This window comes from Oncorhynchus clarkii, chromosome 3 (assembly GCF_045791955.1).
Source record: "Oncorhynchus clarkii lewisi isolate Uvic-CL-2024 chromosome 3, UVic_Ocla_1.0, whole genome shotgun sequence".
Lineage (NCBI taxonomy): Eukaryota > Metazoa > Chordata > Actinopteri > Salmoniformes > Salmonidae > Oncorhynchus > Oncorhynchus clarkii.
Window position 1 is genome coordinate 50,918,982 of NC_092149.1, and position 26,870 is coordinate 50,945,851.

The 26,870-nt window shown below is 43.5% G+C and overlaps 1 protein-coding gene across 1 annotated transcript; it reads left to right on the top strand.

Annotated features, from left to right (window-relative positions):
- LOC139406005 (protein Wnt-6-like) lies at positions 1-26,870 on the top strand. Its single transcript, XM_071148467.1, has 4 exons — positions 1-80; positions 6,136-6,356; positions 24,930-25,240; positions 26,409-26,870. Exons 1-4 carry the CDS (start codon positions 1-3, stop codon positions 26,868-26,870), a joined length of 1,074 nt encoding a protein of 357 aa, XP_071004568.1.

Genomic DNA, 26,870 nt, shown 5'->3' on the forward strand with positions numbered 1-26,870 from the left:
ATGACGATTCCATTATCTCGGACTCAACTAGCCCTGTTTTTCATCCTCCTGTGTCCGGTCAATATCATTGGGTTATGGTGGTAAGTCATGCTACAAACAATTAACATGTGCGTCAAGTTGAGTTGCTAATGTAAATAAGGTTTCTTAGAAAACGGTGTTTTTTTGTCATCTGATGTTATGTAAGGTTATGTTTTGCACGCGTCCACGGTTGATATCTGGCTAAAGATTGGCATGATGTCAGGTTGTACTCAAATACATGCAATTCTTAATTTGACTCTATTGATACAACCACTATTCAAAGAGCCTCGTATTGACAAGTGTAATAACATGGTACTACTTTTGATGACCTTGACCGCACTGTGAAGCATTTCGTAATACTTAGCCTACAATTACATACTAATTAAACGTTTTCGTTTTCTTTCATCTATCACCACCTCCCTACTGCAAACTCACTCAAAACAATTGTAATGACTGATCAGACAATCTCTAAAAATGTCTTAACGAACCACAACATTGATTTTCAATACAGCATTTTTTATTGTTGGTAACAAACTAATATCTAAAATGTGGTTAAGTAACTCAATGAAATCAACAATAAAAAACTAAAGTCCCTAATGTTATGACTCAGCTAGCCAAAAAAGATTCAGCTTCAGCTTGTGGAGGTCTGCAATTGCCTGTTGTAAAAACAGAGATATTAGGGAGGTCAGAGTTGGAATTTTTTCCTGTGGACCTTGAGGCAGTGGATATGTCATCATAAAACAATTATTTGTTCAGTACTCTGAGATGTATGAGACTTAAAAAGACACAAGACAGATTATTTTTTTCTGAAGTATAATCAATTCATTTCAGACACGCACATCTGAAGAGGGATGTTTAACTAAATCAAACCTTTTCAAGTTTGAAGGCCAGCTATTAGTACTGCTAAACTGTGAACCTCTCTCCCCAAAGACAAAATTGGAGTACTCAGGTGAGCACACCTGGAGGTCCTGCAGTTTGACAGGACAAAGATGCTTTCTGTTGAGAGCTGTGCATGCCATCTCACTCCTGTCTCTCTGCCCCTTGTCTTTAAAAGCAAATGGTTGTCAGCCCGACCAGACAGACAGGATGCCATTTGTGGGGGTAGATGAAACGTCTCTGAGATAAACCTCTTCTTTCAGAGCTTCTTTGATTAGGCTCTAATCATTTTGGCAGAGAGCAGTGAAGACCAGAGAATTTGGAATGCCTTTGCAAGTTTCAGGACAAGTAAACTCCCGGTCCTCCTGGCTGTGTGTGGGTCATAGTCTGGCAGGCAGCCAGGAGTGTGGCCCACAGGTGTGCATATAGCGTGTGCCATTTCCACTCATCCGCTCCTGGAATGGGTTCTGGGCCAAGCTTCGGCTCGGCATCATCTGTAGAGAAGCACTTCATTATACCAGATCATTATCAAATCAAATCAAACATCACATTTTATTTGTCACAATGCCCTGAATACAACCTTACAGTGAAATGCTTACTTACAAGCCCTTAACCAATAATGCAGTTTTAAGAAAATACCCCCCAAAAAGTAAGAGATAAGAATAACAAATGATTAAAGATCAGCAGTAAATAACAATAGCGGGGCTATATACAGCGGGTACCGGTACAGAGTCAATGTGCGGGGGCACCGGTGTCGTGGTAATTGAGGTAATATGTACATGTAGGTAGAGTTATTAAAGTGACTGAGCACGCGGACTGAGCACGCACCCCTGAGGGGCCCCCGTGTTGAGGATTAGCATGGCGGATGTGTTGTTACCTACCCTTACCACCTAGGGGCGGTCGTCAGAAAGTCCTGGATCCAGTTGCGGAGGGAGGTGTTCAGTCCCAGGGTCCTTAGCTTAGTGATGAGCTTTGAGGGCACTATGGTGTTGAACGCTGAGCTGTAGTCAATGAATAGCATTCTGACATAGGTGTTCCTTTTGTCCAGGTGTGAAAGGGCAGTGTGGAGTGCAATAGAGATTGCATCATCTGTGGATCTGTTGGTGCGGTATGCAAATTGGAGTGGGTCTAGGGTTTCTGGGATAATGGTGTTGATGTGAGCCATGACCAGCCTTTCAAAGCATTTCATGGCTACAGACGTGAGTGCTACGGGTTGGTATTCATTTAAGCAGGTTGCCTTAGTGTTCTTGGGCACAGGAACTATGGTGGTCTACTTGAAACATGTTGGTATTACATACTTAGACAGGGAGAGGTTGAAAACGTCAGTGAAGACACTTTCCAGTTGGTCAGCGCATGCTTGGAGTACACGTCCTGGTAATCCGTCTGGCCTGTGGCCTTGTGAATGTTGACCTGTTTAAATAGCTGGATTTCTTATAAGCTTCTAGGTTAGAGTCCCGCTCCTTGAAAGCGGCTAGCACTACCCTTTAGCTCAGTGCAGATGTTGTCTGTAGTTCATGGCATCTGGTTGGGGTATGTACGTACGGTCTCTGTGGGGACGACGTCCTCGATGCACTTATTGATAAAGCCAGTGACTGATGTGGTGTGCTCCTCAATTCCATCGAAAGAATCCCAGAACATATTCCATTCTGAGCTAGCAAAACAGTCCTGTAGCTTAGCATCAGTTTCATCTGACCACATTTTTATAAACCGAGTCACTGGTGCTTCCTGCTTGAATTTTTTGCGTGTAAGCAGGAATCAGAAGGATAGAATTATGGTCAGAATTGCCAAATGGAGGGCGATGAATAGCTTTGTACGCATCTCTGTATGTGGAGTAAAGGTGGTCTAGAATTGTTTTCCCTCGGGTTACACATTTAACATGCTGATAGAAATGAGGTAACACTGATTTAAGTTTCCCTGCATTAAAATCCAGGAGCGCAGCCTCTGGATGAGCGTTTTCCTGTTTGCTTATGGCGGTATACAGCTCATTGAGTGCGGTTTTAGTGCCAGCATCGGTCTGTGGTGGTATGTTGACAGCTATAAAAAAATACAGATGAAAACTCTCTTGGTAGATACGTGTGGTCTACAGCTTATCATGATATACTCTACCTCAGGTGAGCAAAACCTCGAGACTTCCTTAGATATTGTGCACCAGCTTACATGAATGCATAGGCCCTCGCCCCGTGTCTTGCCAGAAGCTGCTGTTCTGTCCTGCCGATAGAGTGTATAACCCGCCATCTTTATGTTCTTAATGTCGTCGTTCAGCCATGACTCAGTAAAACGTAAGATATTACAGTTTTTAATATCCCGTTGGTAGGATAAACGTGCTTTCAGTTTATTTTTTATATATTTTTGTCAGTTTATTTTTTTTTATTTTTCATTTATTTTTCCAGCGATTGAACGTTAGCTAGCAGGACGGAAGGCATGGGCAGATTAGCCCCTGGTCGCCTGAGCCTCACAAGGCACCCGGATCTCTTTCCGCAAAATCTCAGTTTCCTTCTCCATCGAATAACGGGGATCTGGGCCAGGTCGGGTGTCTGTATTATATCCCTCCCGTCCGACTCATTGATGAAGATCTCTTCGTCCAGTTTGAGTTGAGCAATCCCAGTTCTGATGTCCAGAAGCTCTTTTCAGTCAAAATAGACTGTATCAGCAACCTTATGTACAAAACAAACAAAACAGCAGGGTTGGTTGCGATCCAATAAGACGGCAGCCTTCCCCTCTGGCGCCATCACAGCACTAAATCCAATCGTGCACAACACTGATGCACCGCTGCTGTCTGTCACACGTTTGTCTTGCAATAAGTGACAACTTGAGGTCTCATTCAATGACAGGGCTTGGCCTGGGGCTAGTATGTACACTGTTTCACCACAGAGCATGTGGCCTCCACCAATTTCCAGACATTGAGGTTTTTCAGTGCGCGCATAGACCTCATGTGGTCCTCACTTATTGCAAGACAATCATGTGACGGACAGCGGCGGCGCGTCGGTGTTGTGCAGGATTTGAGTTCAGGATTTGAGTTTTAGAGACAATTGTGCCGTGGCTCGGCGACACGGACCAGAGAGCTGAACACAAGCCACTCTCCACAGCTAGGGTTCCAGCCTTGTCATGACCGACTTCGTATCCACCATAGCCGGCATAGAGAATTAGGAGGATGAAATGTATTGTTTTGCAAAGTGAGAAAAAAAAGCCTTTATATCTATGGCCATGCACTTCATAATGTCACTTGAGGTCCACACAAAGCAAGAAGAACAGCTTATCTCCAAACGATCATGATGGCCCACATGGAGACTAGATTATTTGGATACATGTCCTTTATCAGTGTTTCCCTTTCTATTTTGGTCTCTGGTTATCTCTGTGATATTTCATGCGAGGCACTGTTTGGAGGGCTCTTGATGGCGTAGATGGTAGTGCATCCTCCTTTCTCTCGTGATAAGACTCTGTTTCAGCATTATCGTGCCCAGGAGCATTACCGTGACTGATAAAGGAGACGGAATAATGAACACATTGCATGGACGTGGAAGATTTATTGCTTATCTGATTTTGTAGTTCCGATATGTGTGCTTTTATAGAGATCCCTATCCTTTCACATTCAACACTGATAACATTGTGTTCCTCATAGTGAGTGCTTTGTTCAGGTCGGTCCTGGTTTGTATTGACACTGGAACACAGCATGGTGTTCAAGACAGAGAAATGTCTTCATCATACATATTGCCGGAGCCATATTCAGACCGCATGATTCGTCCTTGCCAGTGTTCTAGCTGCTTCGGCTGCTCGTGTGATATAAAAGCCTTGCTTTTGAATTGGGCGAGGAGGGTTTGCCCTTTCACTTTGACAATGACACAGGACTTGGAGAAGAAACTCAAACATGGTCTGCTTCTTTTTTCTTTTTTCTTTTTTTTTACGAGTCTACACCTCCTGCTGTAAAACCTGGTCCCTTTTTTGTGAGCAGCTTGCCGAGCCAATTTCAAAGCTATGATCCTGGCTCGCAGATCCCCCCAGGTTTGACGATCCATGACACGTCAGATAATCAGGGGTTGTTAAGACTCGGTGTGTCTGCTAAGTTTTGGATCTGCCCATGTCACTTGCACATGGGTGTGGAATCATTGGGATCTCAGATCTGTGTAGGTATACTATAACGCGCCGGAGATGCGTTCCCCTGTGATCCGTTTCCATAGAGACGCTGCCAATACATCATCAGGAACTGGCAGTAGGATGTCAGGATCCCAGAAGCCGGTGACGCTGGACTGTCGGAGTCAAGTTCTCACACTTCAGTGAAGACAGCTCACATTGTGGGCATTAAGCTACTGTTCACTCCCCATTTTTAGGGCAGTGTGAATTATTAGGCTTTCAATCATTTTTCTATACTTAATCTGTGCAGCCATTATGCTATTTTGTGTACAGTATGTTGGCAGTTAAATTTTAGTTTTCCATGACGCTATGGCTAGAAAAGGTGCATCTCACTGCAAATAATTGGTATTTTGATTGAATCACAGATATACAGTGACGTTTCAGACATTGATATATAAATGGTTTCGACTTAATAATGTAATTGACTTACTGGAGATGGGATGCATTACATTTTAAGAGCAACGGTCCTGTGTCTCATGCTTCTTATCAGGCCACAAATGCTCAGGATTGGCAAGAGTGCTTGTTTGACTTCTTAAAACAAACTCACAAGGCAGATGAATGTTATTAGTCAGGAAGATTAGCTGTGACACGGGTGAGCGAAAAGCAATGAGGTATTCTCACACACTCCTACTCCCACATAATGATAAAAACGGACCCGAGCTTTACGGATCACATCAGCTGAACTGGAGTCAGATGCAGAGTTATTGAATCGAGGGAACAGGGGGATAGGGCTGTTCTCACATTATGTCATAGCAACTGTCACGAGAAGGACTGGCGAGAGTTCACAGTGTTGAACCCGAGGCCCGTACTCCCGTTAGAAATTGAAATAAACAATTTTCCTAAAGGGTAAACATACATCTGTCAACGCTAGGTAAGAAACCCGGCAATTAACACACAGCTCTCTAGCTTCTTTTTATGTTTCCGCATCACTGCAGCTTTACTATTTCTCTCCACACCCGATGTCAGGTAATCAAACGGCCTAAAAGAAGAACACATACATTTAGCTTTAGTGATACTTATATGGAGTAAGAGTAAGACACGAACACATCATAATGCTATGCCGCTGTAGTGTGATTTGTAGTCACAGTCTATCTGTTGTATGCTTCCCTGTAGGGCAGTGGGGAGCCCTCTGGTCATGGACCCCAATAGTATCTGTCGGAAGACCAAGCGACTAGCGGGAAAGCAGGCTGAGCTGTGCCAGAACCAACCAGAGATCGTCCACGAGGTCGCCAAGGGTGCCAAGCTGGGTGTGCGGGAGTGCCAGTACCAGTTTCGTTTTCGCCGCTGGAACTGCACCAGTCAGAACAAGTACTTTGGCAAAATACTCCAACAAGGTGAGTGAGCACTTGTCATTATGGAAAATAGGACCCTATGATAATTTCCCCCTAATCTTTCCAATAGCTCCGCATACACACGGCCTGCCTGACATAGAAAATAATAATCTAAGTGCCTTTCAAATGGTTTAACAGTGTCTCACTTAAGACGTGACCCCTTGACCTTTGAGTGCACAGCCAATGGCCTCACTTCAACTTTACTCTGATCCAAAGTGCAGTGGAGAACAAGGCCAGCTGTTGTATGTTAACAAGACTGATTTACACTTGACTGCTCCTCTTTTGCATCAAATTGCAAACTCCAAATTACCCCCTAAATTGCTTCTCATATAACCACTGATCTCTACCATTGCCGGTGCTCTTTGAACTGAGTAATAAAACAAATGTAGGCCCTGCTACTATGCAATTATTGTCTTGCTTTTTGTACGTTGTCTCCTCCCGTTGCACTTTTCTTATGCTTGCTTAATAGAGACCATTCTGTGTGTACCAACAAGGAAGTGTTTTGTCAACAAACCACCGTTTAGCTCCAGTATAGTGTATCCATTATTGGTTTTTATCTTCAACTATCTAGCTAATGCATGCCTTCAGTTGTTTGAAAAATCTATAGAGCAGGTCTTTCATATTCTAAACAATTAGAGTACCGTTGCAAGCATCCTGCTGGCGTTGACAGAATTCCTGTTCTTTACCGTCATTAATCTGACACAAGAAGTGTCCATTATAACTTTCCCTTCAAGATGTTGTCTCGAGGAACCGCCGCTTAGTTCTAAAGACTAAATTCTGAGTTTAAAAAAACATCTCATGCCGTAGCCATTTAAGTCATTACAGATGAAGCCTTTAAATCTCTTGAGGCAAAGCTAAGTATTCTGCAGGCGCTTTAAAGTTATTTTGTTCACTCGGTGAGGAATATGTGGGTATTAAGATGATACCTTCTATAGTGCTAGATTATATACATCATCTTCCTTTAAACGGTGGTTTGCAACATTCCTGTTTTGTTGCTGAGAGTCAGCAGAGGGCAGAGTGCCTGTGGTGCGGTTAGTCTCCTCTGGTCAGATGTGAATCCAACCGTCAGATGTTGATCCAAGGAACAGCTAGAACATTGATCTGACCTGGTTTTATGTGACCGCTCTTATTGGACTGGGCCCGGTTTCCCGATAGCGATGGAAATTATGCTTACTAAAGTGTTTTAACGATGCATCTTTCCCACAACGGCCGAAGATGTAACATGAGTTTCCCAAAAACACCACGCAGAAAGAACGTTCGCGAAGTGCGTCACTGGACCATTTGTCGATACTGAGAGGAATGAAAGAAAGGCAGCGCAGCTCTCTGATTAGCTTTCTCCATTCAAATCTTACCTTAGCTTTAGAATTATTCCACAATACTGATGACAGACCAGCTCCTAGAGAGCTATCACCATATGGCTGCAAGTATTGAGGTGGCTCATTCTAATGCTTACTCCATAATAATGCACTAAATCACAGATTAATTTGGCACTTCATTGCACACGTTGTTACACCTCATGAAATATACTGAGGCGTTACAGACAGTGTAGCCTACAAATAGAACTCAATTGACTGAACAATAAATATATATGTATATATATATTTATATAGGCCTATGTTGCCTATAGCCCTGCTGTGTTTTGTTTTAATGCAGTCATCTCATAATCATCTTTTTATTCTTCGCTTGTTAAATTGCGAAGACAAAATTGTATCGCAAACAGCTTGATTCTATGTTTAGCAGAGATCTTCTGTGTGTAAAGCGACGCGGAACGGCAAAAAATAATCTAACAACTACCTTAGCTGTTCTATATGAGTGGTCTGAGACGGTCAGTAGATAACAAGTGTTTTCAAGTGCAACTTTACTTATGATGCTTTTGGGAAACAACTCGGATACTTAATGATGCTCCTACGAAGGTTCTAACAAACACCAGTGTAACTAGATGTAACTATATGTAATCGAAAAGGTAATTTACGTCATCTCCAAAAGTAATTATTTATCACGAGAGAGCCATAAACAATAACTAGTAATGCTGCATACTCAAAAAAAAAAAAATGGTTATAAATTGCTGAGGTGTACCCAATTTTGAGGACGTGAGCTCAAGCACAGTACAAATACGATAAAAAATATCTATGTATTTTGTATTCAACAAAACTGTATGAATAAGGATCAAAATGACTTATATGCTTTCTAAATATAGTATAATGAAATTATAAAATGACTAACTATAAGATTTCACCCTTCTAATAACTGTAAAATACATATTTGTATGTTTAGCGTTAGAGATCAAAACATCTGCCTCCACAGCTGTGAATGTCTCACCGAGCTCTGGCTTGGCTTCCTGAACTCCTTAGGAGTTCATCTCATCTAAGACAAACAGAATGTGTTTTTTGTTTAAAATCTATGAATTATTTTAGAATAATGGCTTTTTTTTTTATCTCTGAATGTGCAGTTATGACGAAATCACTCTCTCCTGCTGCACTATTAAATAAGGATTGCAGGCATGTGCTTTGTCAGTGGCTGTGACGTAGGGTTCAGCCAGGAGTTGATGGACAGTCGGAAGAGCGAATTAAATGGTAGGAGGGACATCCCAGCTTCAAGTGGTTTCATATTTCACATACGCCCTACGTCACACAGGCAGACAAAATATACTACTGTGTCTGTAGGAACCAGGGCTATCGCTCAATGCAAGCCATGTTGATCGACAGTGTCCACAGATCAATTCGTAAGCCAAAAAGTTGCTCGGAACCGGTACCAGAACAACGCAGACCCCTAAACAGGGAACTTTACATCCAAGAGGTTTTAAGATGCTTTTGAGAACCCAGGCCCTGATTTGTTCCCAGACAGACGGATCTAAATAGCATCTTTGTAGCTTTCGTTGAGTGTAAATTTAGTGAAGAGTTTTTGCTGTCAGTATAAGGATTACAACATTAGCTACTCCTTTCATTGAGGACTGGAGAACTCAGTGAAACTCCTTGCCAAAATGGCAATTAATCACAAATTCCTCCATGTCTATGGGTATGGCTTAAGTGCTCCTATGTTTTGAAGCATTCCGAACAATTACCAAGATGTAGCTCTAATGACCATTTGTCAGTGCAGGAAGATCTGCAAGGACAGGTTCACTTCCTCACATGCACGCGGCGGGCTGGGGGTGCTGTGCCAAGTAGCTTACATCTTTCTCCCTTTGCAAAAATAACTGGAGGCTTTTTCTTCCTATATTCAAACATATAAACCAGAGATGTTGTTGTGTTGACTTATCGATGCCAGGGGTTGCCAGGGGTTTGCTGTGAGCTATGCTGGCTGCTTCGACATGTTGTCTCATGGTTGTAATGAAGTAATTTAGACGTGCTCAGAGACAGTATGCAGTTGTGACAAGATAGAATAATCATAATTCTTCTGCCACCTCAGGAATGCAGCTCATTATTAGCTCTGTTAAAATGCTCCTGCTTCTGTCTGCTTCTCTGTCAATCATCATTTGGGAGCTTTGCATCGTCTGGCCGGGGGGGGTTTTCTCCAGACTTCTGGAGAGAAAACAAACACCACACATTTGAGGTCTTTCAGTATCTGTCCTTTCTAATGAATGTGACACACTTAGTCTATGTCCCAAATAGCACCTTATTCAGCGGTCAAACGGCCTCCACTCATCACTGTCAAACGCTCCTTAAAACACTTCTGCGAGCAGGCCTTTCTAATTGCCCTGGCCGGGGTATCCTGGAATGACATTGACCTCATCCCGTCAGTAGACGATGCCTGGCTATAAAAATTTAGAACTAGGAATAGATGTAGTCCTTGGTTCACTCCAGACCTGTCTGCCCTTGACCAGCACAAAAACAGGCTGTGGCGTTCTGCATTAGCATCGAATAGCCCCCGTGATATGCAACTTTTCAGGGAAGTTAGGAACAAATATACACAGGCATTTTTCAAATTTGCATCCTGTAGTACTAACTCCAAAAAGTTCTGTGACACTGTAAAGTCCATGGAGAATAAGAGCACCTCCTCCCAGCTGCCCACTGCTCTGAGGCTAGGAAACACTGTCACCACTGATAAATCCACTATAATGAAAATTTCAATAAGCATTTCTCTACGGCTGGCCATGCTTTCCACCTGGCTACCCCTACCCCGGTCAACTGCCCGGCACCCTCCACAGCAACCCGCCAAAGCCCCCACCATTTCTCCTTTACCCAAATCCAGATAGCTGATGTTCTGAAAGAGCTGCAAAATCTGGACCCCAACAAATCAGCTGGGCTAGACAATCTGGACCCTCTCTTTCTAAAATAATCTGCCGAAATTGTTGCAATTCTTATTACTAGCTTGTTCAACCTCTCTTTTGTATCGTCTGAGATTCCCAAAGATTGGAAAGCTGCCGCGGTCACCCCCCTCTTCAAAGGGGGTGACACTCTAGACCCAAACTGCTACAGACCTATATCTATCCTACCCTGTGTTTCTAAGATCTTCGAAAGCCAAGTTATCAAACAGATTACCGACCATTTCGAATCCCACCGTATCTTCTCCGCTATGCAATCTGGTTTCAGAGCTGGTCATGGGTGCACCTTCATCGACCTGGCCAAGGCTTTCGACTCTGTCAATCACCACATTCTTATTGGCAGACTCGACAGCCTTGGTTTCTCAAATGATTGCCTCGCCTGGTTTACCAACTACTTCTCTGATAGAGTTCAGTGTGTCAAATCGGAGGGTCTGTTGTCCGGACCTCTGGCTGTCTCTATGGGGGTGCCACAGGGTTCAATCCTTGGGCCGACTCTCTTCTTTGGATACATCAATGATGTTGCTCTTGCTGCTGGTGATTCTCTGGTACACCTCTACGCAGACGACACCATTCTGTATACTTCTGGCCCCTCTTTGGACACTGTGTCAACTAACCTCCAGACGAGCTTTAATGCCACACAACTCTCCTTCCGTGGCCTCCAACACTCTACTCAACAAACTGGATGCAGTCTATCACAGTGCCATCCGTTTTGTCACCAAAGCCGCCCCATACACTACCCACCATTGCGACCTGTACGCTCTTGTTGGTTGGCCCTCGCTTCATACGCGTTGCCAAACCACTGGCTACAGGTTATCTACAAGTCTCTGCTAGGTAAAGCCCCGCCTTATCTCAGCTCACTGGTCACCATAGCATCACCCACTCGTAGCATGCGCTCCAGCAGGTATATCTCACTGGTCACCCCCAAAGCCAATTCCTCCTTTGGTTGTCTTTCCTTCCAGTTCTCTGCTGCCAATGACTGGAACGAACTGCAAACATCTCTGAAGCTGGAGACTCATATCTCCCTCACTAGCTTTAAGCACCAGCTGTCAGAGCAGCACACAGATCACTGCACCTGTACATAGCCCATCTATCTACCTACCTCATCCCCATACAGTATTTATTTATTTATTTATCTTGCTCCTTTGCACCCCAGTATCTCTACTTGCACATTCATCTGCACATCTACCATTCCAGTGTTTAATTCCCATATTGTAATTACTTCGCCACCATGGCCTATTTATTGCCTTTACTCCCTTATCTTACCTCATTTGCACTCACTGTATATAGACTTTTTGTTTTCTTTTGTTCTACTGTATTATTGACTATGTTTTGTTTATTCCATGTGTAACTCTGTGTTGTTGTATGTGTCGAAGTGCTACACTTTATCTTGGCCAGGTCGCAGTTGCAAATGAGAACTTGTTCTCAACTAGCCTACCTGGTTAAATAAAGGTGAAATTAAAAAATTTTAAAAATTAAATTCCCTATATGGTGTACCTCATTTGATCAGGACCCATAGGACTCTGGCCAAACTCTCTGGATGAGGTGAGACACTGTGGCATAATGTCATAATGTCAATGAAATGATCCCAGTTAAACATGGGATAAATTGCACTGTAAAAAAAAAGTTGTTTCAATTAAATGTGATTAAGTAACACTTTCCGCTGCCTTTCTTTTTGTTTACTCAACTTTTTGGTCAAAGTGTTACCTGAACTTAACAAATTTGGCTCCAACAATAAGAAAACATAGGCAAGAATTCAGTCAACTTAAAGTGATGGGGTTTGCTCAAATGATCTCATATGTTCATTCAACTAGGGTAGCTGGAGTCTTTGACAATTTTTTCAGAGGAAGGTCCTAAAAATTGTCTCCAGCCACCCTAGTCATAGACTGTTCTCTCTGCTACCGCACGGCAAGCAGTACCGGAGCTCCAAGTCTAGTCATAGACTGTTCTCTCTGCTACCGTACGGCAAGCAGTACCGGAGCTCTAAGTCTAGTCATAGACTGTTCTCTCTGCTACCGCACGGCAAGCTGTACCGGAGCTCCAAGTCAAGTCATAGACTGTTCTCTCTGCTACCGCACGGCAAGCTGTACCGGAGCTCCAAGTCAAGTCATAGACTGTTCTCTCTGCTACTGCACGGCAAGCAGTACCGGAGCTCCAAGTCTGGGTCCAAGATACTTTTTAACAGCTTCTACCCCCAAGCCATAAGGCTCTTGAACATCTAATCAAATGCCTACCCAGACTATTTGCAATGCCCCCCTCTTTTACGCTGTGGCTACTGTCTGTTATTAACTATGCATAGTCACTTTAATAACTCTACCTACATGTACATATTACTTCAATTACCTCGACTAACCGGTGCCCCCGCCCATTGACTCTGTACCGGTACCCCCTGTATATAGCCTCACTATTGCTATTTTACTGCTGCTCTTTTTTATTTTTTTTATTAAAACTGCGTTGTTGGGTAAGGGCTTGTAAGTAAGCATTTCACTGTTGTATTCGGCGCATGTGACAAATAACATTTGATTTGAACTAGAAACTATTATTTGGACGTCTTAGGGTGTGGAACGAGTTACACACAGTGCTTTTAACATACAATGTTTCCAACGTACAGATTTGACACACATTGACATACTTGATTACATTGTGCATGTACACAGTAATTAGTATTCAAAATGCCCTCAACCTGGTATTTGAACTCAGAACCTCTTGGTTCACAGCATTACAATATTCCTGCTACATCATCATCATGTCTGTGTCAATTACTGATTTCACCTGTATTGCTACACTTTGCACTTCACTGTAAATCTCAGCTCTGTTAAAAGTACACTCAAGAAAAGATATTATGTTCGTCATAGTGATTCAGGAGTAACATTAAAACAGAGTAATATGCTCCGCCAACATTAGACAACTATACAGAAAAAAACAAGAATCACTTAAATAAGTCCATCAAATCAACGATGAGAGAATAGTCAGGTTAAGTGAAAATTGTCACAGACATGGTTGCGTAGCAGGAAGCTTGGAATGCCATGAACCAAGAGGTTGTGAGTTCAAATCGTAATTAGTGTATGAATGAACATTCAACGTCAGCGTGTGTCAACTATGTACATTGGAAACATCGTATGTTAAAAGCAGTGTGTGTGTGTGTGTGTGTAAACAGTTGCACACCCTTTTTTAGTTAAGCTTCCCTCCAAAAACAAGTTTAACAAACACCATTTTTGCCAAAGTTTTCTCAAGTTGGAGCTAAGTTTGGGCCAAATAAATGTTTTACTTCAGGTAACACTTGGACCAAAAAGTTGAGTAAATTAAATAAAGGCTGTGGAACCAGTTACTGAATAATAATTAGTTGAAAGATTATAGATACATTTTTTTTTTTTTACGGTGTGGACAAAACGTTACGTACCACTGCGAACATTAAAGTCTGGTACTATCCACTTGTTTTTAGGCAATTACTGTTCTCGGTAATGATCTACCACCGTAATTGCCTTAATCTCTGTTGTGTTAGAACCGATTAGCCCTGAAGTGTTAATTACACAGGGCTTATCCTGATCCTGTGTCAGGCCCTGACACTGATACGATCAAAGTGGAGATGTTGCCTCTTCTCTCCGTTCTAAACTCAGATAAAAGAGGGTGTAATGGCTTTGTTGTATCAGGTAACACCGTGCCACTTTAGATTACACTCTCACGAGTCCACTGGAGTTCAGCTACTGTAGCTAATCGTCTCTCGTGTTTCCTCAATGTCATCTTTTTCATTCACCGTAGTGTGCGTCCGTTGAACACCAGTGTTCAGCCACAATCTTAAACATTCCTCTGGTTGTAAGTTGAGGGCTTGAGTGGGTCATATGGCCTTGGACTAGAAATCCAGGGTCCAGGAATGGCCGGAAGAATTGCAATTTTTACCTGAAGCTTACTCCGCAGAAAGCACGACTGGGTGATCTGAAAAGTCATAGTCTATCAATCAATACTATAATGCATGATGAAAGAAATACTGTATGTGTTGATTGAGAGATCAACAGAGCAGCTGCATTTCGTCAATTTTCGGATTATAGTCAAATCTGTGCGATAAAAGGCTATGCATCATTTTTAAGGTGGAATGTGTGTCATTTTGAGTATGTGTGTTTGTCTGCTTGATGCATGTTTAGGGATTGCTTGGTGTACTCACTGTTCTGTAAGTCTCAAGGTAACCGAATGGATTTCAGAGATGCAATGAGATATGCGCTGTACAAGACTTGAACTTCCCCTGGACTGTGGCACAGGGCAGCAAAATCAATCAACCAAAATGATTCGCACTCATCAGGCTGTGTCACATGTACTGCTGCATAGAGGGGCCCTGGGTTTCCTCGATTCATTTGAACCTGAACGCATGCATCATTGACTCAAAGATTGAGTATTAAAAAAATATTGTCTAATTCCTTGCAAAGCCCCTTCTGGCACCAAGTTATCTCCCAGGCAGGCCTAGGCGTAGGCTGCTGGAGAATTTTGGGGGGAATTTGTGTCTCCGAGGAAAATAGAAAAATGGTGTTCATTCAAATCAAGATATTTAAAAAAATACTTTTTCATAACCTCTTCTCTCTTTGTCATGTAAGCGTGTTTTTATTATCTTAGTCAAGGGGCTGGGTCACATGATACAACTGAACAGACTTACTTTTTGATTGTGTTATAACATTTCATTTCACTTCTATGAATGAAATGTCTTCTTTCCAATATAGACACGATGATTGCATTGCTCAGGATAAAGACGAGCGAGCAGGGGCTAAAGACGAGCGAGCCCGAGGGACATTACTGAAACACCTATGACTGTAGCTTGTCTAGACATAGACATTTTGCCCGCTTTGAGGACAATACAGTGCCACTGACACGGCCTGCAACGAAAACATGCGGTCTCTCCTTCACTGCAGCCGAGGTGAGTAAGACATTTAAACGTGTTAACCCTCGCAAGGCTGCAGGCCCAGACGGCATCCCCAGCCGCGCCCTCAGAGCATGCGCAGACTAGCTGGCCGGTGTGTTTACGGACATATTCAATCAATCCCTATACCAGTCTGCTGTTCCCACATGCTTCAAGAGGGCCACCATTGTTCCTGTTCCCAAGAAAGCTAAGGTAACTGAGCTAAACGACTACCGCCCCGTAGCACTCACTTCCGTCATCATGAAGTGCTTTGAGAGACTAGTCAAGGACCATATCACCTCCACCCTACCTGACACCCTAGACCCACTCCAATTTGCTTACCGCCCAAATAGGTCCACAGACGATGCAATCTCAACCACACTGCACACCGCCCTAACCCATCTGGACAAGAGGAATACCTATGTGAGAATGCTGTTCATTGACTACAGCTCGGCATTCAACACCATAGTACCCTCCAAGCTCGTCATCAAGCTCGAGACCCTGGGTCTCGACCACGCCCTGTGCAACTGGGTACTGGACTTCCTGACGGGCCGCCCCCAGGTGGTGAGGGTAGGCAACAACATCTCCTCCCCGCTGATCCTCAACACTGGGGCCCCACAAGGGTGGGTTCTGAGCCCTCTCCTGTACTCCCTGTTCACCCACGACTGCGTGGCCACGCACGCCTCCAACTCAATCATCAAGTTTGCGGACGACACAACAGTGGTAGGCTTGATTACCAACAACGACGAGACGGCCTACAGGGAGGAGGTGAGGGCCCTCGGAGTGTGGTGTCAGGAAAATAACCTCACACTCAACGTCAACAAAACTAAGGAGATGATTGTGGACTTCAGGAAACAGCAGAGGGAACACCCCCCTATCCACATCGATGGAACAGTAGTGGAGAGGGTAGCAAGTTTTAAGTTCCTCGGCATACACATCACAGACAAACTGAATTGGTCCACTCACACAGACAGCATTGTGAAGAAGGCGCAGCAGCGCCTCTTCAACCTCAGGAGGCTGAAGAAATTCGGCTTGTCACCAAAAGCACTCACAAACTTCTACAGATGCACAATCGAGAGCATCCTGTCGGGCTGTATCACCGCCTGGTACGGCAACTGCTCCGCCCTCAACCGTAAGGCTCTCCAGAGGGTAGTGAGGTCTGCACAACGCATCACCGGGGGCAAACTACCTGCCCTCCAGGACACCTACACCACCCGATGTCACAGGAAGGCCATAAAGATCATCAAGGACATCAACCACCCGAGCCACTGCCTGTTCACCCCGCTATAATCCAGAAGGCGAGGTCAGTACAGGTGCATCAAAGCTGGGACCGAGAGACTGAAAAACAGCTTCTATCTCAAGGCCATCAGACTGTTAAACAGCCACCACTAACATTGAGTGGCTGCTGCCAACACACTGACACTGACTCAACTCCAGCCACTTTAATAATGGGAATTGATGGGAAATGATGTAAATATATCACTAGCCACTTTAAACAATGCTACCTTATATAATGTTACTTACCCTACATTATTCATCTCATATGCATACGTATATACTGTACTCTATATCATCGACTGTATCCTTATGTAATACATGTATCACTAGCCACTTTAACTATGCCACTTTGTTTACATACTCATCTCATATGTATATACTGTACTCGATACCATCTACTGTATCTTGCCTATGCTGCTCTGTACCATCACTCATTCATATATCCTTATGTACATATTCTTTATCCCCTTACACTGTGTACAAGACAGTAGTTTTGGAATTGTTAGTTAGATTACTTGTTGGTTATTACTGCATTGTCGGAACTAGAAGCACAAGCATTTCGCTACACTCGCATTAACATCTGCTAACCATGTGTATGTGACAAATAAAATTTGATTTGATTTGATTTGATTTGACCTCCTCAGAGATTCTGTGGAGGCTGATTAGTTGTCTACGGTTCGATTTCTCTTTGCATCGTTTTAATCTCCGCCTCTCCAACTGAAACAGTAAACAGGCGTGACTGTTAGACATTTACCCATAATCCCTCTATGGACGCGTCGCAAATGGCACCCTATCCCATATATGGGTGATTCAACAGAAGAGGGGTACATTGCTGTCCCACCCCAAAAACAACTATTAAAAAAATAACAAATTATGCCTTGGAATGCTTTAATTCATTCCAAGGCCATAACAAACACATTGTTACATTAATATAGTACAAAATCAGTGTTTATACACCTATTTCTATTGAGAGGTGGCTGTCCCACACCCTGACTCCTAAACTTCATGTTTGAAAATGAAGCACATCTTAATTTATGATCTTTTTGTTTTTACCCCTATTATTTCAATAGAACATGTCGAGTTGTTCTATAATTACATTGAAAGACGCTGTTCTAATCAGTAGTTTTGTTCGTTTTTTAAAGATCCCCCCCCCCCCCCCCCCCCAAAAAAAATGCTGTCCCACCTTTTGATGACACTACCGAGACACACACATTAAAAGACTGCAGAATTAATTAAGTGATGATGCCCGAGAAGCCGGTGTTTGGAGGATATTGGCATGGGTGTTGTTAGGCCCGAGACAAAGTGCCAATATATCCTCCAAACACTGGCTCCGAGATTCATTATCACTTTTATACAACGGGTTATCAACATATTCAAATAATGATTGACATATTTTCATTAAAAACATTATTTTGATACATTTTTTCATACTATTTCATCCTTCCACAATATATAGTCCCGACACAAATCTAGGGTTGCTACCCAAGCCGGCTGGTCATTCGTTCTATCGGTTCGGTTGCCAGAGACACGACCCAGTCATTCAGTCTTTTTGTTCTGTATGTATGGACGCGACCCAGTCGTTCATTCTAAATTTTCCATTGCCATACTGGCTGGCAACGTTCTTATCTCTTGCTTGCTAGCTAGCAACGACGGCTAATTTACAGCCACGTCAAAAAGTGCAGCCAGAATAACAGGAAATTAGCTGCATTTGCATTTGTTTAAGGTGTTTTATATTGACATTTCATTGGATACATCCATAACAATGAGCTAATGTGGCACGATTTCACCTGGCATAGAATATTTGCTCTTTAGTCAGGACACTGTTGTTCAAAGGAGCTAGCCAACAACACAGCTAACACAATCGTCCCAACCACTGACACTTTCATTACTATAGGACAGCTGGAGATCGAATTTGAATATTGAAACAATGTTACAAATGTCGGAGAGACAGACAGCAAGGTTTATACAAATCTCTGCTGTTGAAAACGAAATGTTAGTCTAAAAGAAACGTGAGACAATGTCGAGATCAAGTTTATAAATTGCTTGGCTGGGCTGATGAGACAGTGAATTGCGCAGTCAGATAGAGCAGAGTAAATAGGCATTTTAACGTCATAGATTTAGCCGGTGGTAACTTGTGGAATAGACACCGGCTGGAATGTTGTTTTAATCAATCAGCATTCAGGATTAGACCCACCAGTTGTATAATGTGCCTTAAGCCACACCCCTACAAATATCACCAGGTGATGGGATCGCACCTCTCTCCAGCATGGCTGGTAGTCTATGTGCAAACATTTTAGAGAAAATTAGTGAGAAAAATTGGTAAATCTTCATGTATTTTTAAGAAATGTCACTAGCGAACATCTAATATTTCAATAAATATGTAAAGTATGGTTTTGGGTAGGGGTGTGAACGTTTAAATGTTAAAACGTTAAATGAAACTGGGATCCTTAACGTTAAGAAAAATGCCTGCCTATACTGTGCTCTCTCCGTCCCTCGCTAGCTCGCTATGAAAGATGCGTGTGTTCTCGGAAGTACAGCAACTGATCAGTCTCCTCCTTTTAAAAAAAAATACTGAATCTTAAGAGTCGATTCCTAGTTGAAGATGGGATTTCTTTCTACGAAATGTTTTAGTAGGTCACAGTATTTAACTAACTTTGAAATTCTTTAAAATGGTGGAAGCCCTCAATTGCAATGTCCATACTTAAATGGGTCATATCCATCAAGAGTCCTCTATTTATCTCTATGATTGACACTTGATTTTTAGTCCGTAATGGGTCTGCGGTCAAACGACCACCCCTCATCAGTGTCAAACGCTCCCTAAAACACTTCAGTGAGCAGGCCTTTCTAATCGATCTGGCCAGGGTATCCTGGAAGGATATTCGCCTCATTCCGTCAGTAGAGGATGCCTGGTTATTCTTTAAAAGTGCTTTCCTCACCATCTTAAATAAGCATGCCCCATTCAAAAAACTTTGAACCAGGAACAGATATAGCCCTTGGTTCACTCCAGACCTGACTGCCCTTGACCAGCACAAAAACATTCTGTGTCGTTCCGCATTAGCATCGGATAGCCCCCGCGATATGCAACTTTTCAGGGAAGTTAGGAACCAATATACACAGGCAGTTAGGAAAGCTAAGACTAGCTTTTTCAAACAGAAATGTGCATCCTGTAGCACAAACTCCAAAAAGTTCTGTGACACTGTAAATACCATGGCGAATAAGAGCACCACCTCCCAGCTGCCCACTGCACTGAGGATAGGAAACACTGTCACCACCGATAAATTTCAATAAGCATGGCTGGCCATGCTTTTCACCTGGCTACCCCTACCCTGGTCAGCAGCCCTGCACCCCCCCATAGAAAATTGCCCAAGCCTCCCCCATTTCTCCTTCAACCAAATCCAGATAGCTGATGTTCTGAAAGCGTTGCTGGGTTAGACAATCTGGATCCTCTCTTTTTTTTCTCTTTTTTTTTCTCACCTTTATTTAACCAGGTAGGCTAGTTGAAAACAAGTTCTCATTTACAACTGCGACCTGGCCAAGAAAAAAGCATAGCAGTGTGAACAGACAACAACACAGAGTTACACATGGAGTAAACAATAAACAAGTCAATAACACAGTAGAAAAAAGAAAAAAAGAGTCTATATACATTGTGTGCAAAAGGCATGAGGAGGTAGGCGAATAATTACAATTTTTCAGATTAACACTGGAGTGATAAATGATCAGATGGTCATGTGCAGGTAGAGTTACTGGTGTGCAAAAGAGCAGAAACGTAAATAAATAAAAACAGTATGGGGATGAGGTAGGTAAATTGGTGGGCTATTTACCGATGGACTATGTACAGCTGCAGCGATCGGTTAGCTGCTCAGATAGCAGATGTTTAAAGTTGGTGAGGGAGATAAAAGTCTCTAACTTCAGCGATTTTTGCAATTCGTTCCAGTCACAGGCAGCAGAGAACTGGAAGGAAAGGATGGCCAAATGAGGTGTTGGCTTTAGGAATGATCAGTGAGATACACCTGCTTGAGCGCGTGCTACGGGTGTTGCCATCGTGACCAGTGAACTGAGATAAGGCGGAGCTTTACCTAGCATGGACTTGTAGATGACCTGGAGCCAGTGGGTCTGGCGACGAATATGTAGCGAGGGCCAGCCAACTAGGGCATACAGGTCGCAGTGGTGGGTGGTATAAGGTGCTTTAGTAACAAAACGGATGGCACTGTGATAAACTGCATCCAGTTTCCTGAGTAGAGTATTGGAAGCTATTTTGTAGATGACATCGCTGAAGTCGAGGATCGGTAGGATAGTCAGTTTTACTAGGGTAAGTTTGGCGGCAGGAGTGAAGGAGGCTTTGTTGCTGAATAGAAAGCCAACTCTAGATTTGATTTTAGATTGGAGATGTTTGATATGAGTCTGGAAGGAGAGTTTACATTCTAGCCAGACACCTAGGTACTTATAGATGTCCACATATTCTAGGTCGGAACCATCCAGGGTGGTGATGCTAGTTGGGCGTGCGGGTGCAGGTAGCGAATGGTTGAAAAGCATGCATTTGGTTTTACTAGCGTTTAAGAGCAGTTGGAGGCCACGGAAGGAGTGTTGTATGGCATTGACGCTCGTTTGGAGGTTAGATAGCATAGTGTCCAAGGAAGGGCCAGAAGTATACAGAATGGTGTCGTCTGCGTAGAGGTGGATCAGGGAATCGCCCGCAGCAAGAGCAACATCATTGATATATACAGAGAAAAGAGTCGGCCCGAGAATTGAACCCTGTGGCACCCCCATAGAGACTGCCAGAGGACCGGACAACATGCCCAACATGCCCTCTGCTGCCTCCTGTAGTCCACGATTAGCTCCTTCATTTAGTTGACGCTGAGGGAGAGATTATTTTACTCCGCAAGGGCTTTCACCTCCTCCCTTCAGGCTGTTTCATTGTTGTTGGTAATCAGACCTACCACTGTTGTCGTCAGCAAACTTGATGATTTGAGTTGGAGACGTGCGCGGCCACACAGTCATAGGTGAACAGGGAGTACAGGAGGGGTCTGATCACGCACCCATGTGGGGCTTCCGTGTCTGAGGATCAGTGTTGCGGAGGTGTTGTTGCCAACCTTCACCAATTGGGGTCGGCCCGCCAGGAAGTCAAGGACCCTTTTGCACAGGGAGGGGTTCAGACCCAGGGTCCCGAGCTTAGTGATGAGCTTGGAGGGCATTATGGTGTTGAAGGCTGAGCTGTAGTCAATGAACAACATTCTTACACAGTAAAAAAGTGGGTGTAAGAATTAGTGCGGACTTATTTTAACCCGGGATGAGTTTTTTCAACATTATGAGGTGTCAATGAGCTATAGGGTCGGAGTGTAAAATTATGCAGCCGTTGCAGTGTAATTCAACTCAATTCAGTGCAATGAAAAAACGTGCCAATCCTCTGCTGTGGTTGTGGATGATCATTATTTCAACTTACTTGTCAACGCAATTGTAAGTAAGGTCAACAACTAATAGCAAGGTTTTCACTTTGACATTTACTTAATTATAGAGTAATAGCCTATATATGTTAAACCAGTGTTATTACACATTTATGTGTGAATTTTAACACCATTTTGAGTCAAATTAATTTTTAAAATGTGACACTACCTGTAGAGTAACTTTAACTCTATGTGGACTGGGACCAAATGTTATCTGAAACAGTGTTGAATTCAACTCTATTGGAGTTAAATTAACACTTTTATTTTTTACTGTGCAGGGCAGCAGTGAAAATGCAGAAATAAACAGAAAGACATTTATTGATTGTGATATTTATGTGTATCATATTTGATATGGTTTCAATTAAGTAAGCACTTAAGTTCCTAATTAAGTTCCTAATGTGACGCCTGGTCACTACCGAAACGCCTGATATTTTGCCACAGAGACAAAGTGACAATTGAAACATCTAACGAACATAACTAGTAGATGCATAAGTAATTCAATGAATCAATAGGTTTCAGATTCTGTCACGCCCTGACCTTAGAGATCCTTATTTATTCAGTTAGGTCAGGGTGTGACTCGGGTGGGAGAATCTATGTTTTCTATATCTTTGTTGTTTTTGCCGAGTGTGGTTCCCAGTCAGAGGCAGCTATCGTTGTCTCTGATTGGGGATCATATATAAGTTGTGATTTTCCGTTTGGGTTTTGTGGGGAGTTATTTTCTGTTTAGCTGTTTTGTTGCCTGACAGAACTGTGCGCTTTCGTTTTTTATTAAAGTTTATTAAAAATCATGAACGCCTACCACGCTGCACCTTGGTCCCCTTCTTCAACCCACGAGAGTCGTTACAGATTCATAAAATCAACATTGAACCTTTTATAGAGAATAATAGAGATTATATTTATATAACTGAAATTGAAAGGTTTTGAAAATCTGGTTAAAAATCATGTTTTTTCCTATTTCGTAAATGTTGTCTGCAAATAACGTTTAATAAATGTATCTGTAATAGAAGGTTAATCAAAATGATCACTACTGTGCATGGTTCTCACTTTGCTGCAGCTATCACTATGTTTCGGTAGTGACAAATTTATTGGCTTGGAGTTCGGTACATTATTTCAAATATGCAATACAAACAAAGTGTGTGAGTAGTAGATATCACAGGAGGTTGGTGGCACCTTAATTGCGGAGGACGGGCTCGTGTCAAGGGCTGGAGCGGAATAAGTGGAATGGTATCAATTACATCAAACACATGGTTTGTGGCTCCGTTTTAGCCATTGTTATGAGCCGTCCTCCCCTCAGAAGCCTCCACTGGTAGATATGTCTATCTGACATACAGTGTGTTGTAAGACGTGCTTAAAGTTTTGGAGAAATAGGATACAAAAACATTTAACCCCCCAATTTGCATCACTTCTGTAGAATGGCCCATATTCACTGAGATTACAACACATTAAGAACACTTGCTCTTTAAATGACACATACTGACCCAGTGAATCCAGGTGAAAGCTATGATCCCTTACTGATGTCACTAGTTAAATAAACTTCTCAGATGAAGGGGAGGAGACATGTTAAAGAAGGAATTTTTAAGCCTTGAGGCAGTTGAGACGTGGATTGTGTGTGTGTGCCATTCAGAGGGTGAACGCAACTCAACATTAGGAAGGTGTTCTTAATGTTTCGTGCACTCAGTGGACCCTGGTCGAAAGTAGTGCACTATAAAGGGAATATTGTGCTATTTAGGATGCAGCCTATATGAAACTTCCTGCAAAAGCAGACATGACTGGCCTGTCTAAGAGAAGTCTCAACAGAAGTTATTGAGTTAGTCAGCTCTGTCCCTTCTGTACGCTCAATTGTTCTGGGAGGAGAACATTTGTCGTCCCCCCCCCCCCCAGATCTATTACAGCCTAAACCTGAGATGAAACAGGGATGGTGTGGGATGGGGAATGGCCTTCACAATGCACACGACAGGCAGGCAGGCAGGGAAGGGCTTTATTGGAGCAGTATGTGAGGAGAACTGTGTGTTCAGGTGCTGGTCCAAGCTGGGCTGGAGCTGAGGCTGGGTCTGGGCTGGCAGGAAGACGCCACACACACAGAACCGGCCTGTATGGAGCCATCAGTGGGTGTGCAGACGGACAGCTGGTATTAATATCACCGGGTGCTGGTCTGAAGGGCCCTCGCACGGCACCGATTCCGTTTCACTAGATTTAATGAATCCCATTCACTGAATCATGCGATATGGAATTGGCACAGGGCTAAGCGGTGACGACACGCTCATGTCTTCCAGCTCCAGAAAATAAATGTCATTCATTTCAGCTTCGACACAATGGACTGCTAACTGCCTACCTCCTCTTCTCCCCCATAGCAGCTAGGAACACTGCATAGACGTGTTGTATTTTCCAAAGCAACAAAGGACAATACAAATTAGAATGATGTTGTGGTCCCTAAGATAAAGACAGAGGATCAATCTGCAGTTGCAGCCGTACATCCCTCTGGGCTAGAGTGGTAAACTCCCCTACTACACAAATAGTCCTGCAGCTGTGTCCTAGCCCCCCCCCCCCCCCCCCCCCCCCCCCCATCTCAGATACCAGTGGTATCAGCACGGTATGTGACCTGGGTCACAGTTCTGTTCACTCCTCTGATGATACCCCTGTGTGTGTGTGTGTGTGTGTGTGTGTGTGTGTGTGTGTGTGTGTGTGTGTGCGCGTGTGCGCGCGTGCGTGTCTTTCAGACATCCGGGAGACAGCGTTTGTGTACGCCATCACAGCGGCAGGGGTGACCCACACGGTGACTCAGGCCTGCAGTATGGGGGAGCTGCTGCAGTGTGGCTGTGAGGCGACCAGGAGCAGGGCTCCCCCCCGGCCTGCCTCCTCCTCCACCACCACCTCTGGCGAGGGAGTCAAGTGGGAGTGGGGCGGCTGCGGAGACGACGTGGAGTTTGGCTACGAGAAGTCCAAGCAGTTCATGGACGCCAAGAGGAAAAAGGGCAAGAGTGACATCAGGACGTTGATCGATCTCCACAACAACGAAGCAGGACGACTGGTAGTGAATTAACTTTTATTTTTTTAAATAAGAATTGCGGGACTCCTTTTGTACTTTTTAATCCTTTATTACAAAGGGTAGAGATAGAAAGGAAATTAAGCTGAAAGGGCCCCTTGCTGCCAGCGGTACAATGTACAGTACACATGCTCCAGAGGCAGCAGCTTAGAACACTAGACCATCCCAGGCTGTGAATTAAATTTTTATAATTCCCTCCAAACACACTCATCTCCTATCTTTTATTTTACCTGTGCTGATTTAAGCAAAAGTACAAGCAAGCATACATGTGAAATGTTTTTTATATTATGCTCACTATCATCAAGTGAAATTATTTAATTTATTTGTATGGCTTTTTTTTAGAAACAAAGTTGAAAATTGGGCCTAAGTGCTGAAAGTATTCATTATTTAGCTGAATGTTCCTCTTTTTATCCAATGCATCATCCAAGACAGCCTCTAGCTGTAGTTCTGTAACAATGTAAACTGATATTTTAACCAGAATCATATTTCGGATAAAAGAAAACAAGTGTGAGCCTCAGTTTGTTTTCAAGGCTTTAAGGCAAGTAGCTGCTACTTTTTATCCTTGTAAAACTTGAACTTTTTCAGGTCTTTGTTAAGGACTCAATACAGTACATGTATGTTAAAAATGTCAAATATTGGATTCACAATGGCCTCCTTGTTGAGAGGAAGAGAGGAGCATTGCACTCAGTTAGGAGGTTGTCTGCTCTTTTGAGAAGCCAATTACAGGTTATTGCTTTGAATTTCCTGGGACTTTGCTCACCCCTGTCAGTATTGCTTCATCACAGTATGTTACATTGGCACACAAGCCAAAACCTTTCCCAAGGGGTCAGAGACAGGTAAATGGGGAGGAGTGGCTATGTAGTTGGGCCAATTATAGTCTCCGGAAGACAGGTTTTTGAATGAAACAACAAGAAGAAAAAGGTTGCACACATGTAGAAAAACAACAAAGTGAGGTTAAAGACTTAGGAGCTTAGAACTCTGCATGCAAAATGGGTTAATTACCTCAATTGTAACTCAATGATCTCTGTTCTGATGTCAAGGCCTGTGAGCTCTGGGAAGGCCAGAGGCCGGTTGCGGGTGGGGGAAGGGATACATTCCTTCTGAATAGTGTCTGCTTTAATCTCACCTATCTATCTCTGTGTCTTTACTACAGGCGGTGAGGAATTATATGAGGACTGAATGTAAATGTCATGGCCTGTCCGGGTCTTGCACACTCCGGACCTGCTGGAAAAAGATGCCTCACTTTCGCGAGGTGGGTGATCGCCTCCTAGAGCGGTTCAATGGCGCTTCCAAGGTGATGGGAGGCAATGATGGCAAGACCCTGGTTCCCGTAGGCCAGAACATCAAGCCTCCGAACAAACAGGACCTGATCTACTCGGCCGAGTCGCCCGACTTCTGCTCGCCCAATAGGAAGACGGGCTCGCTGGGCACGCGGGGCCGCATGTGCAACAGCACAGCCATGGACGTGAGCGGCTGTGACCTGCTGTGCTGTGAGCGTGGCTACCGAGACGAGACGGTGGTGTTCGAGGAGAACTGCCTCTGCCGCTTCCACTGGTGCTGCGTGGTGCAGTGTAAGAAGTGCTCGGTGAGGAAAGAGCTCAGTCTCTGTCACTAG

Bases quoted from the DNA above. Each gene is read 5' to 3' on its own strand.
- LOC139406005 (XM_071148467.1), top strand. From the start codon at position 1: ATGACGATTCCATTATCTCGGACTCAACTAGCCCTGTTTTTCATCCTC. The intron at 6,357-24,929 runs GTGAGTGAGCAC...CGTGTCTTTCAG, and splicing joins TGGCAAAATACTCCAACAAG to ACATCCGGGAGACAGCGTTT. The intron at 25,241-26,408 runs GTAGTGAATTAA...TCTTTACTACAG, and splicing joins ACAACGAAGCAGGACGACTG to GCGGTGAGGAATTATATGAG.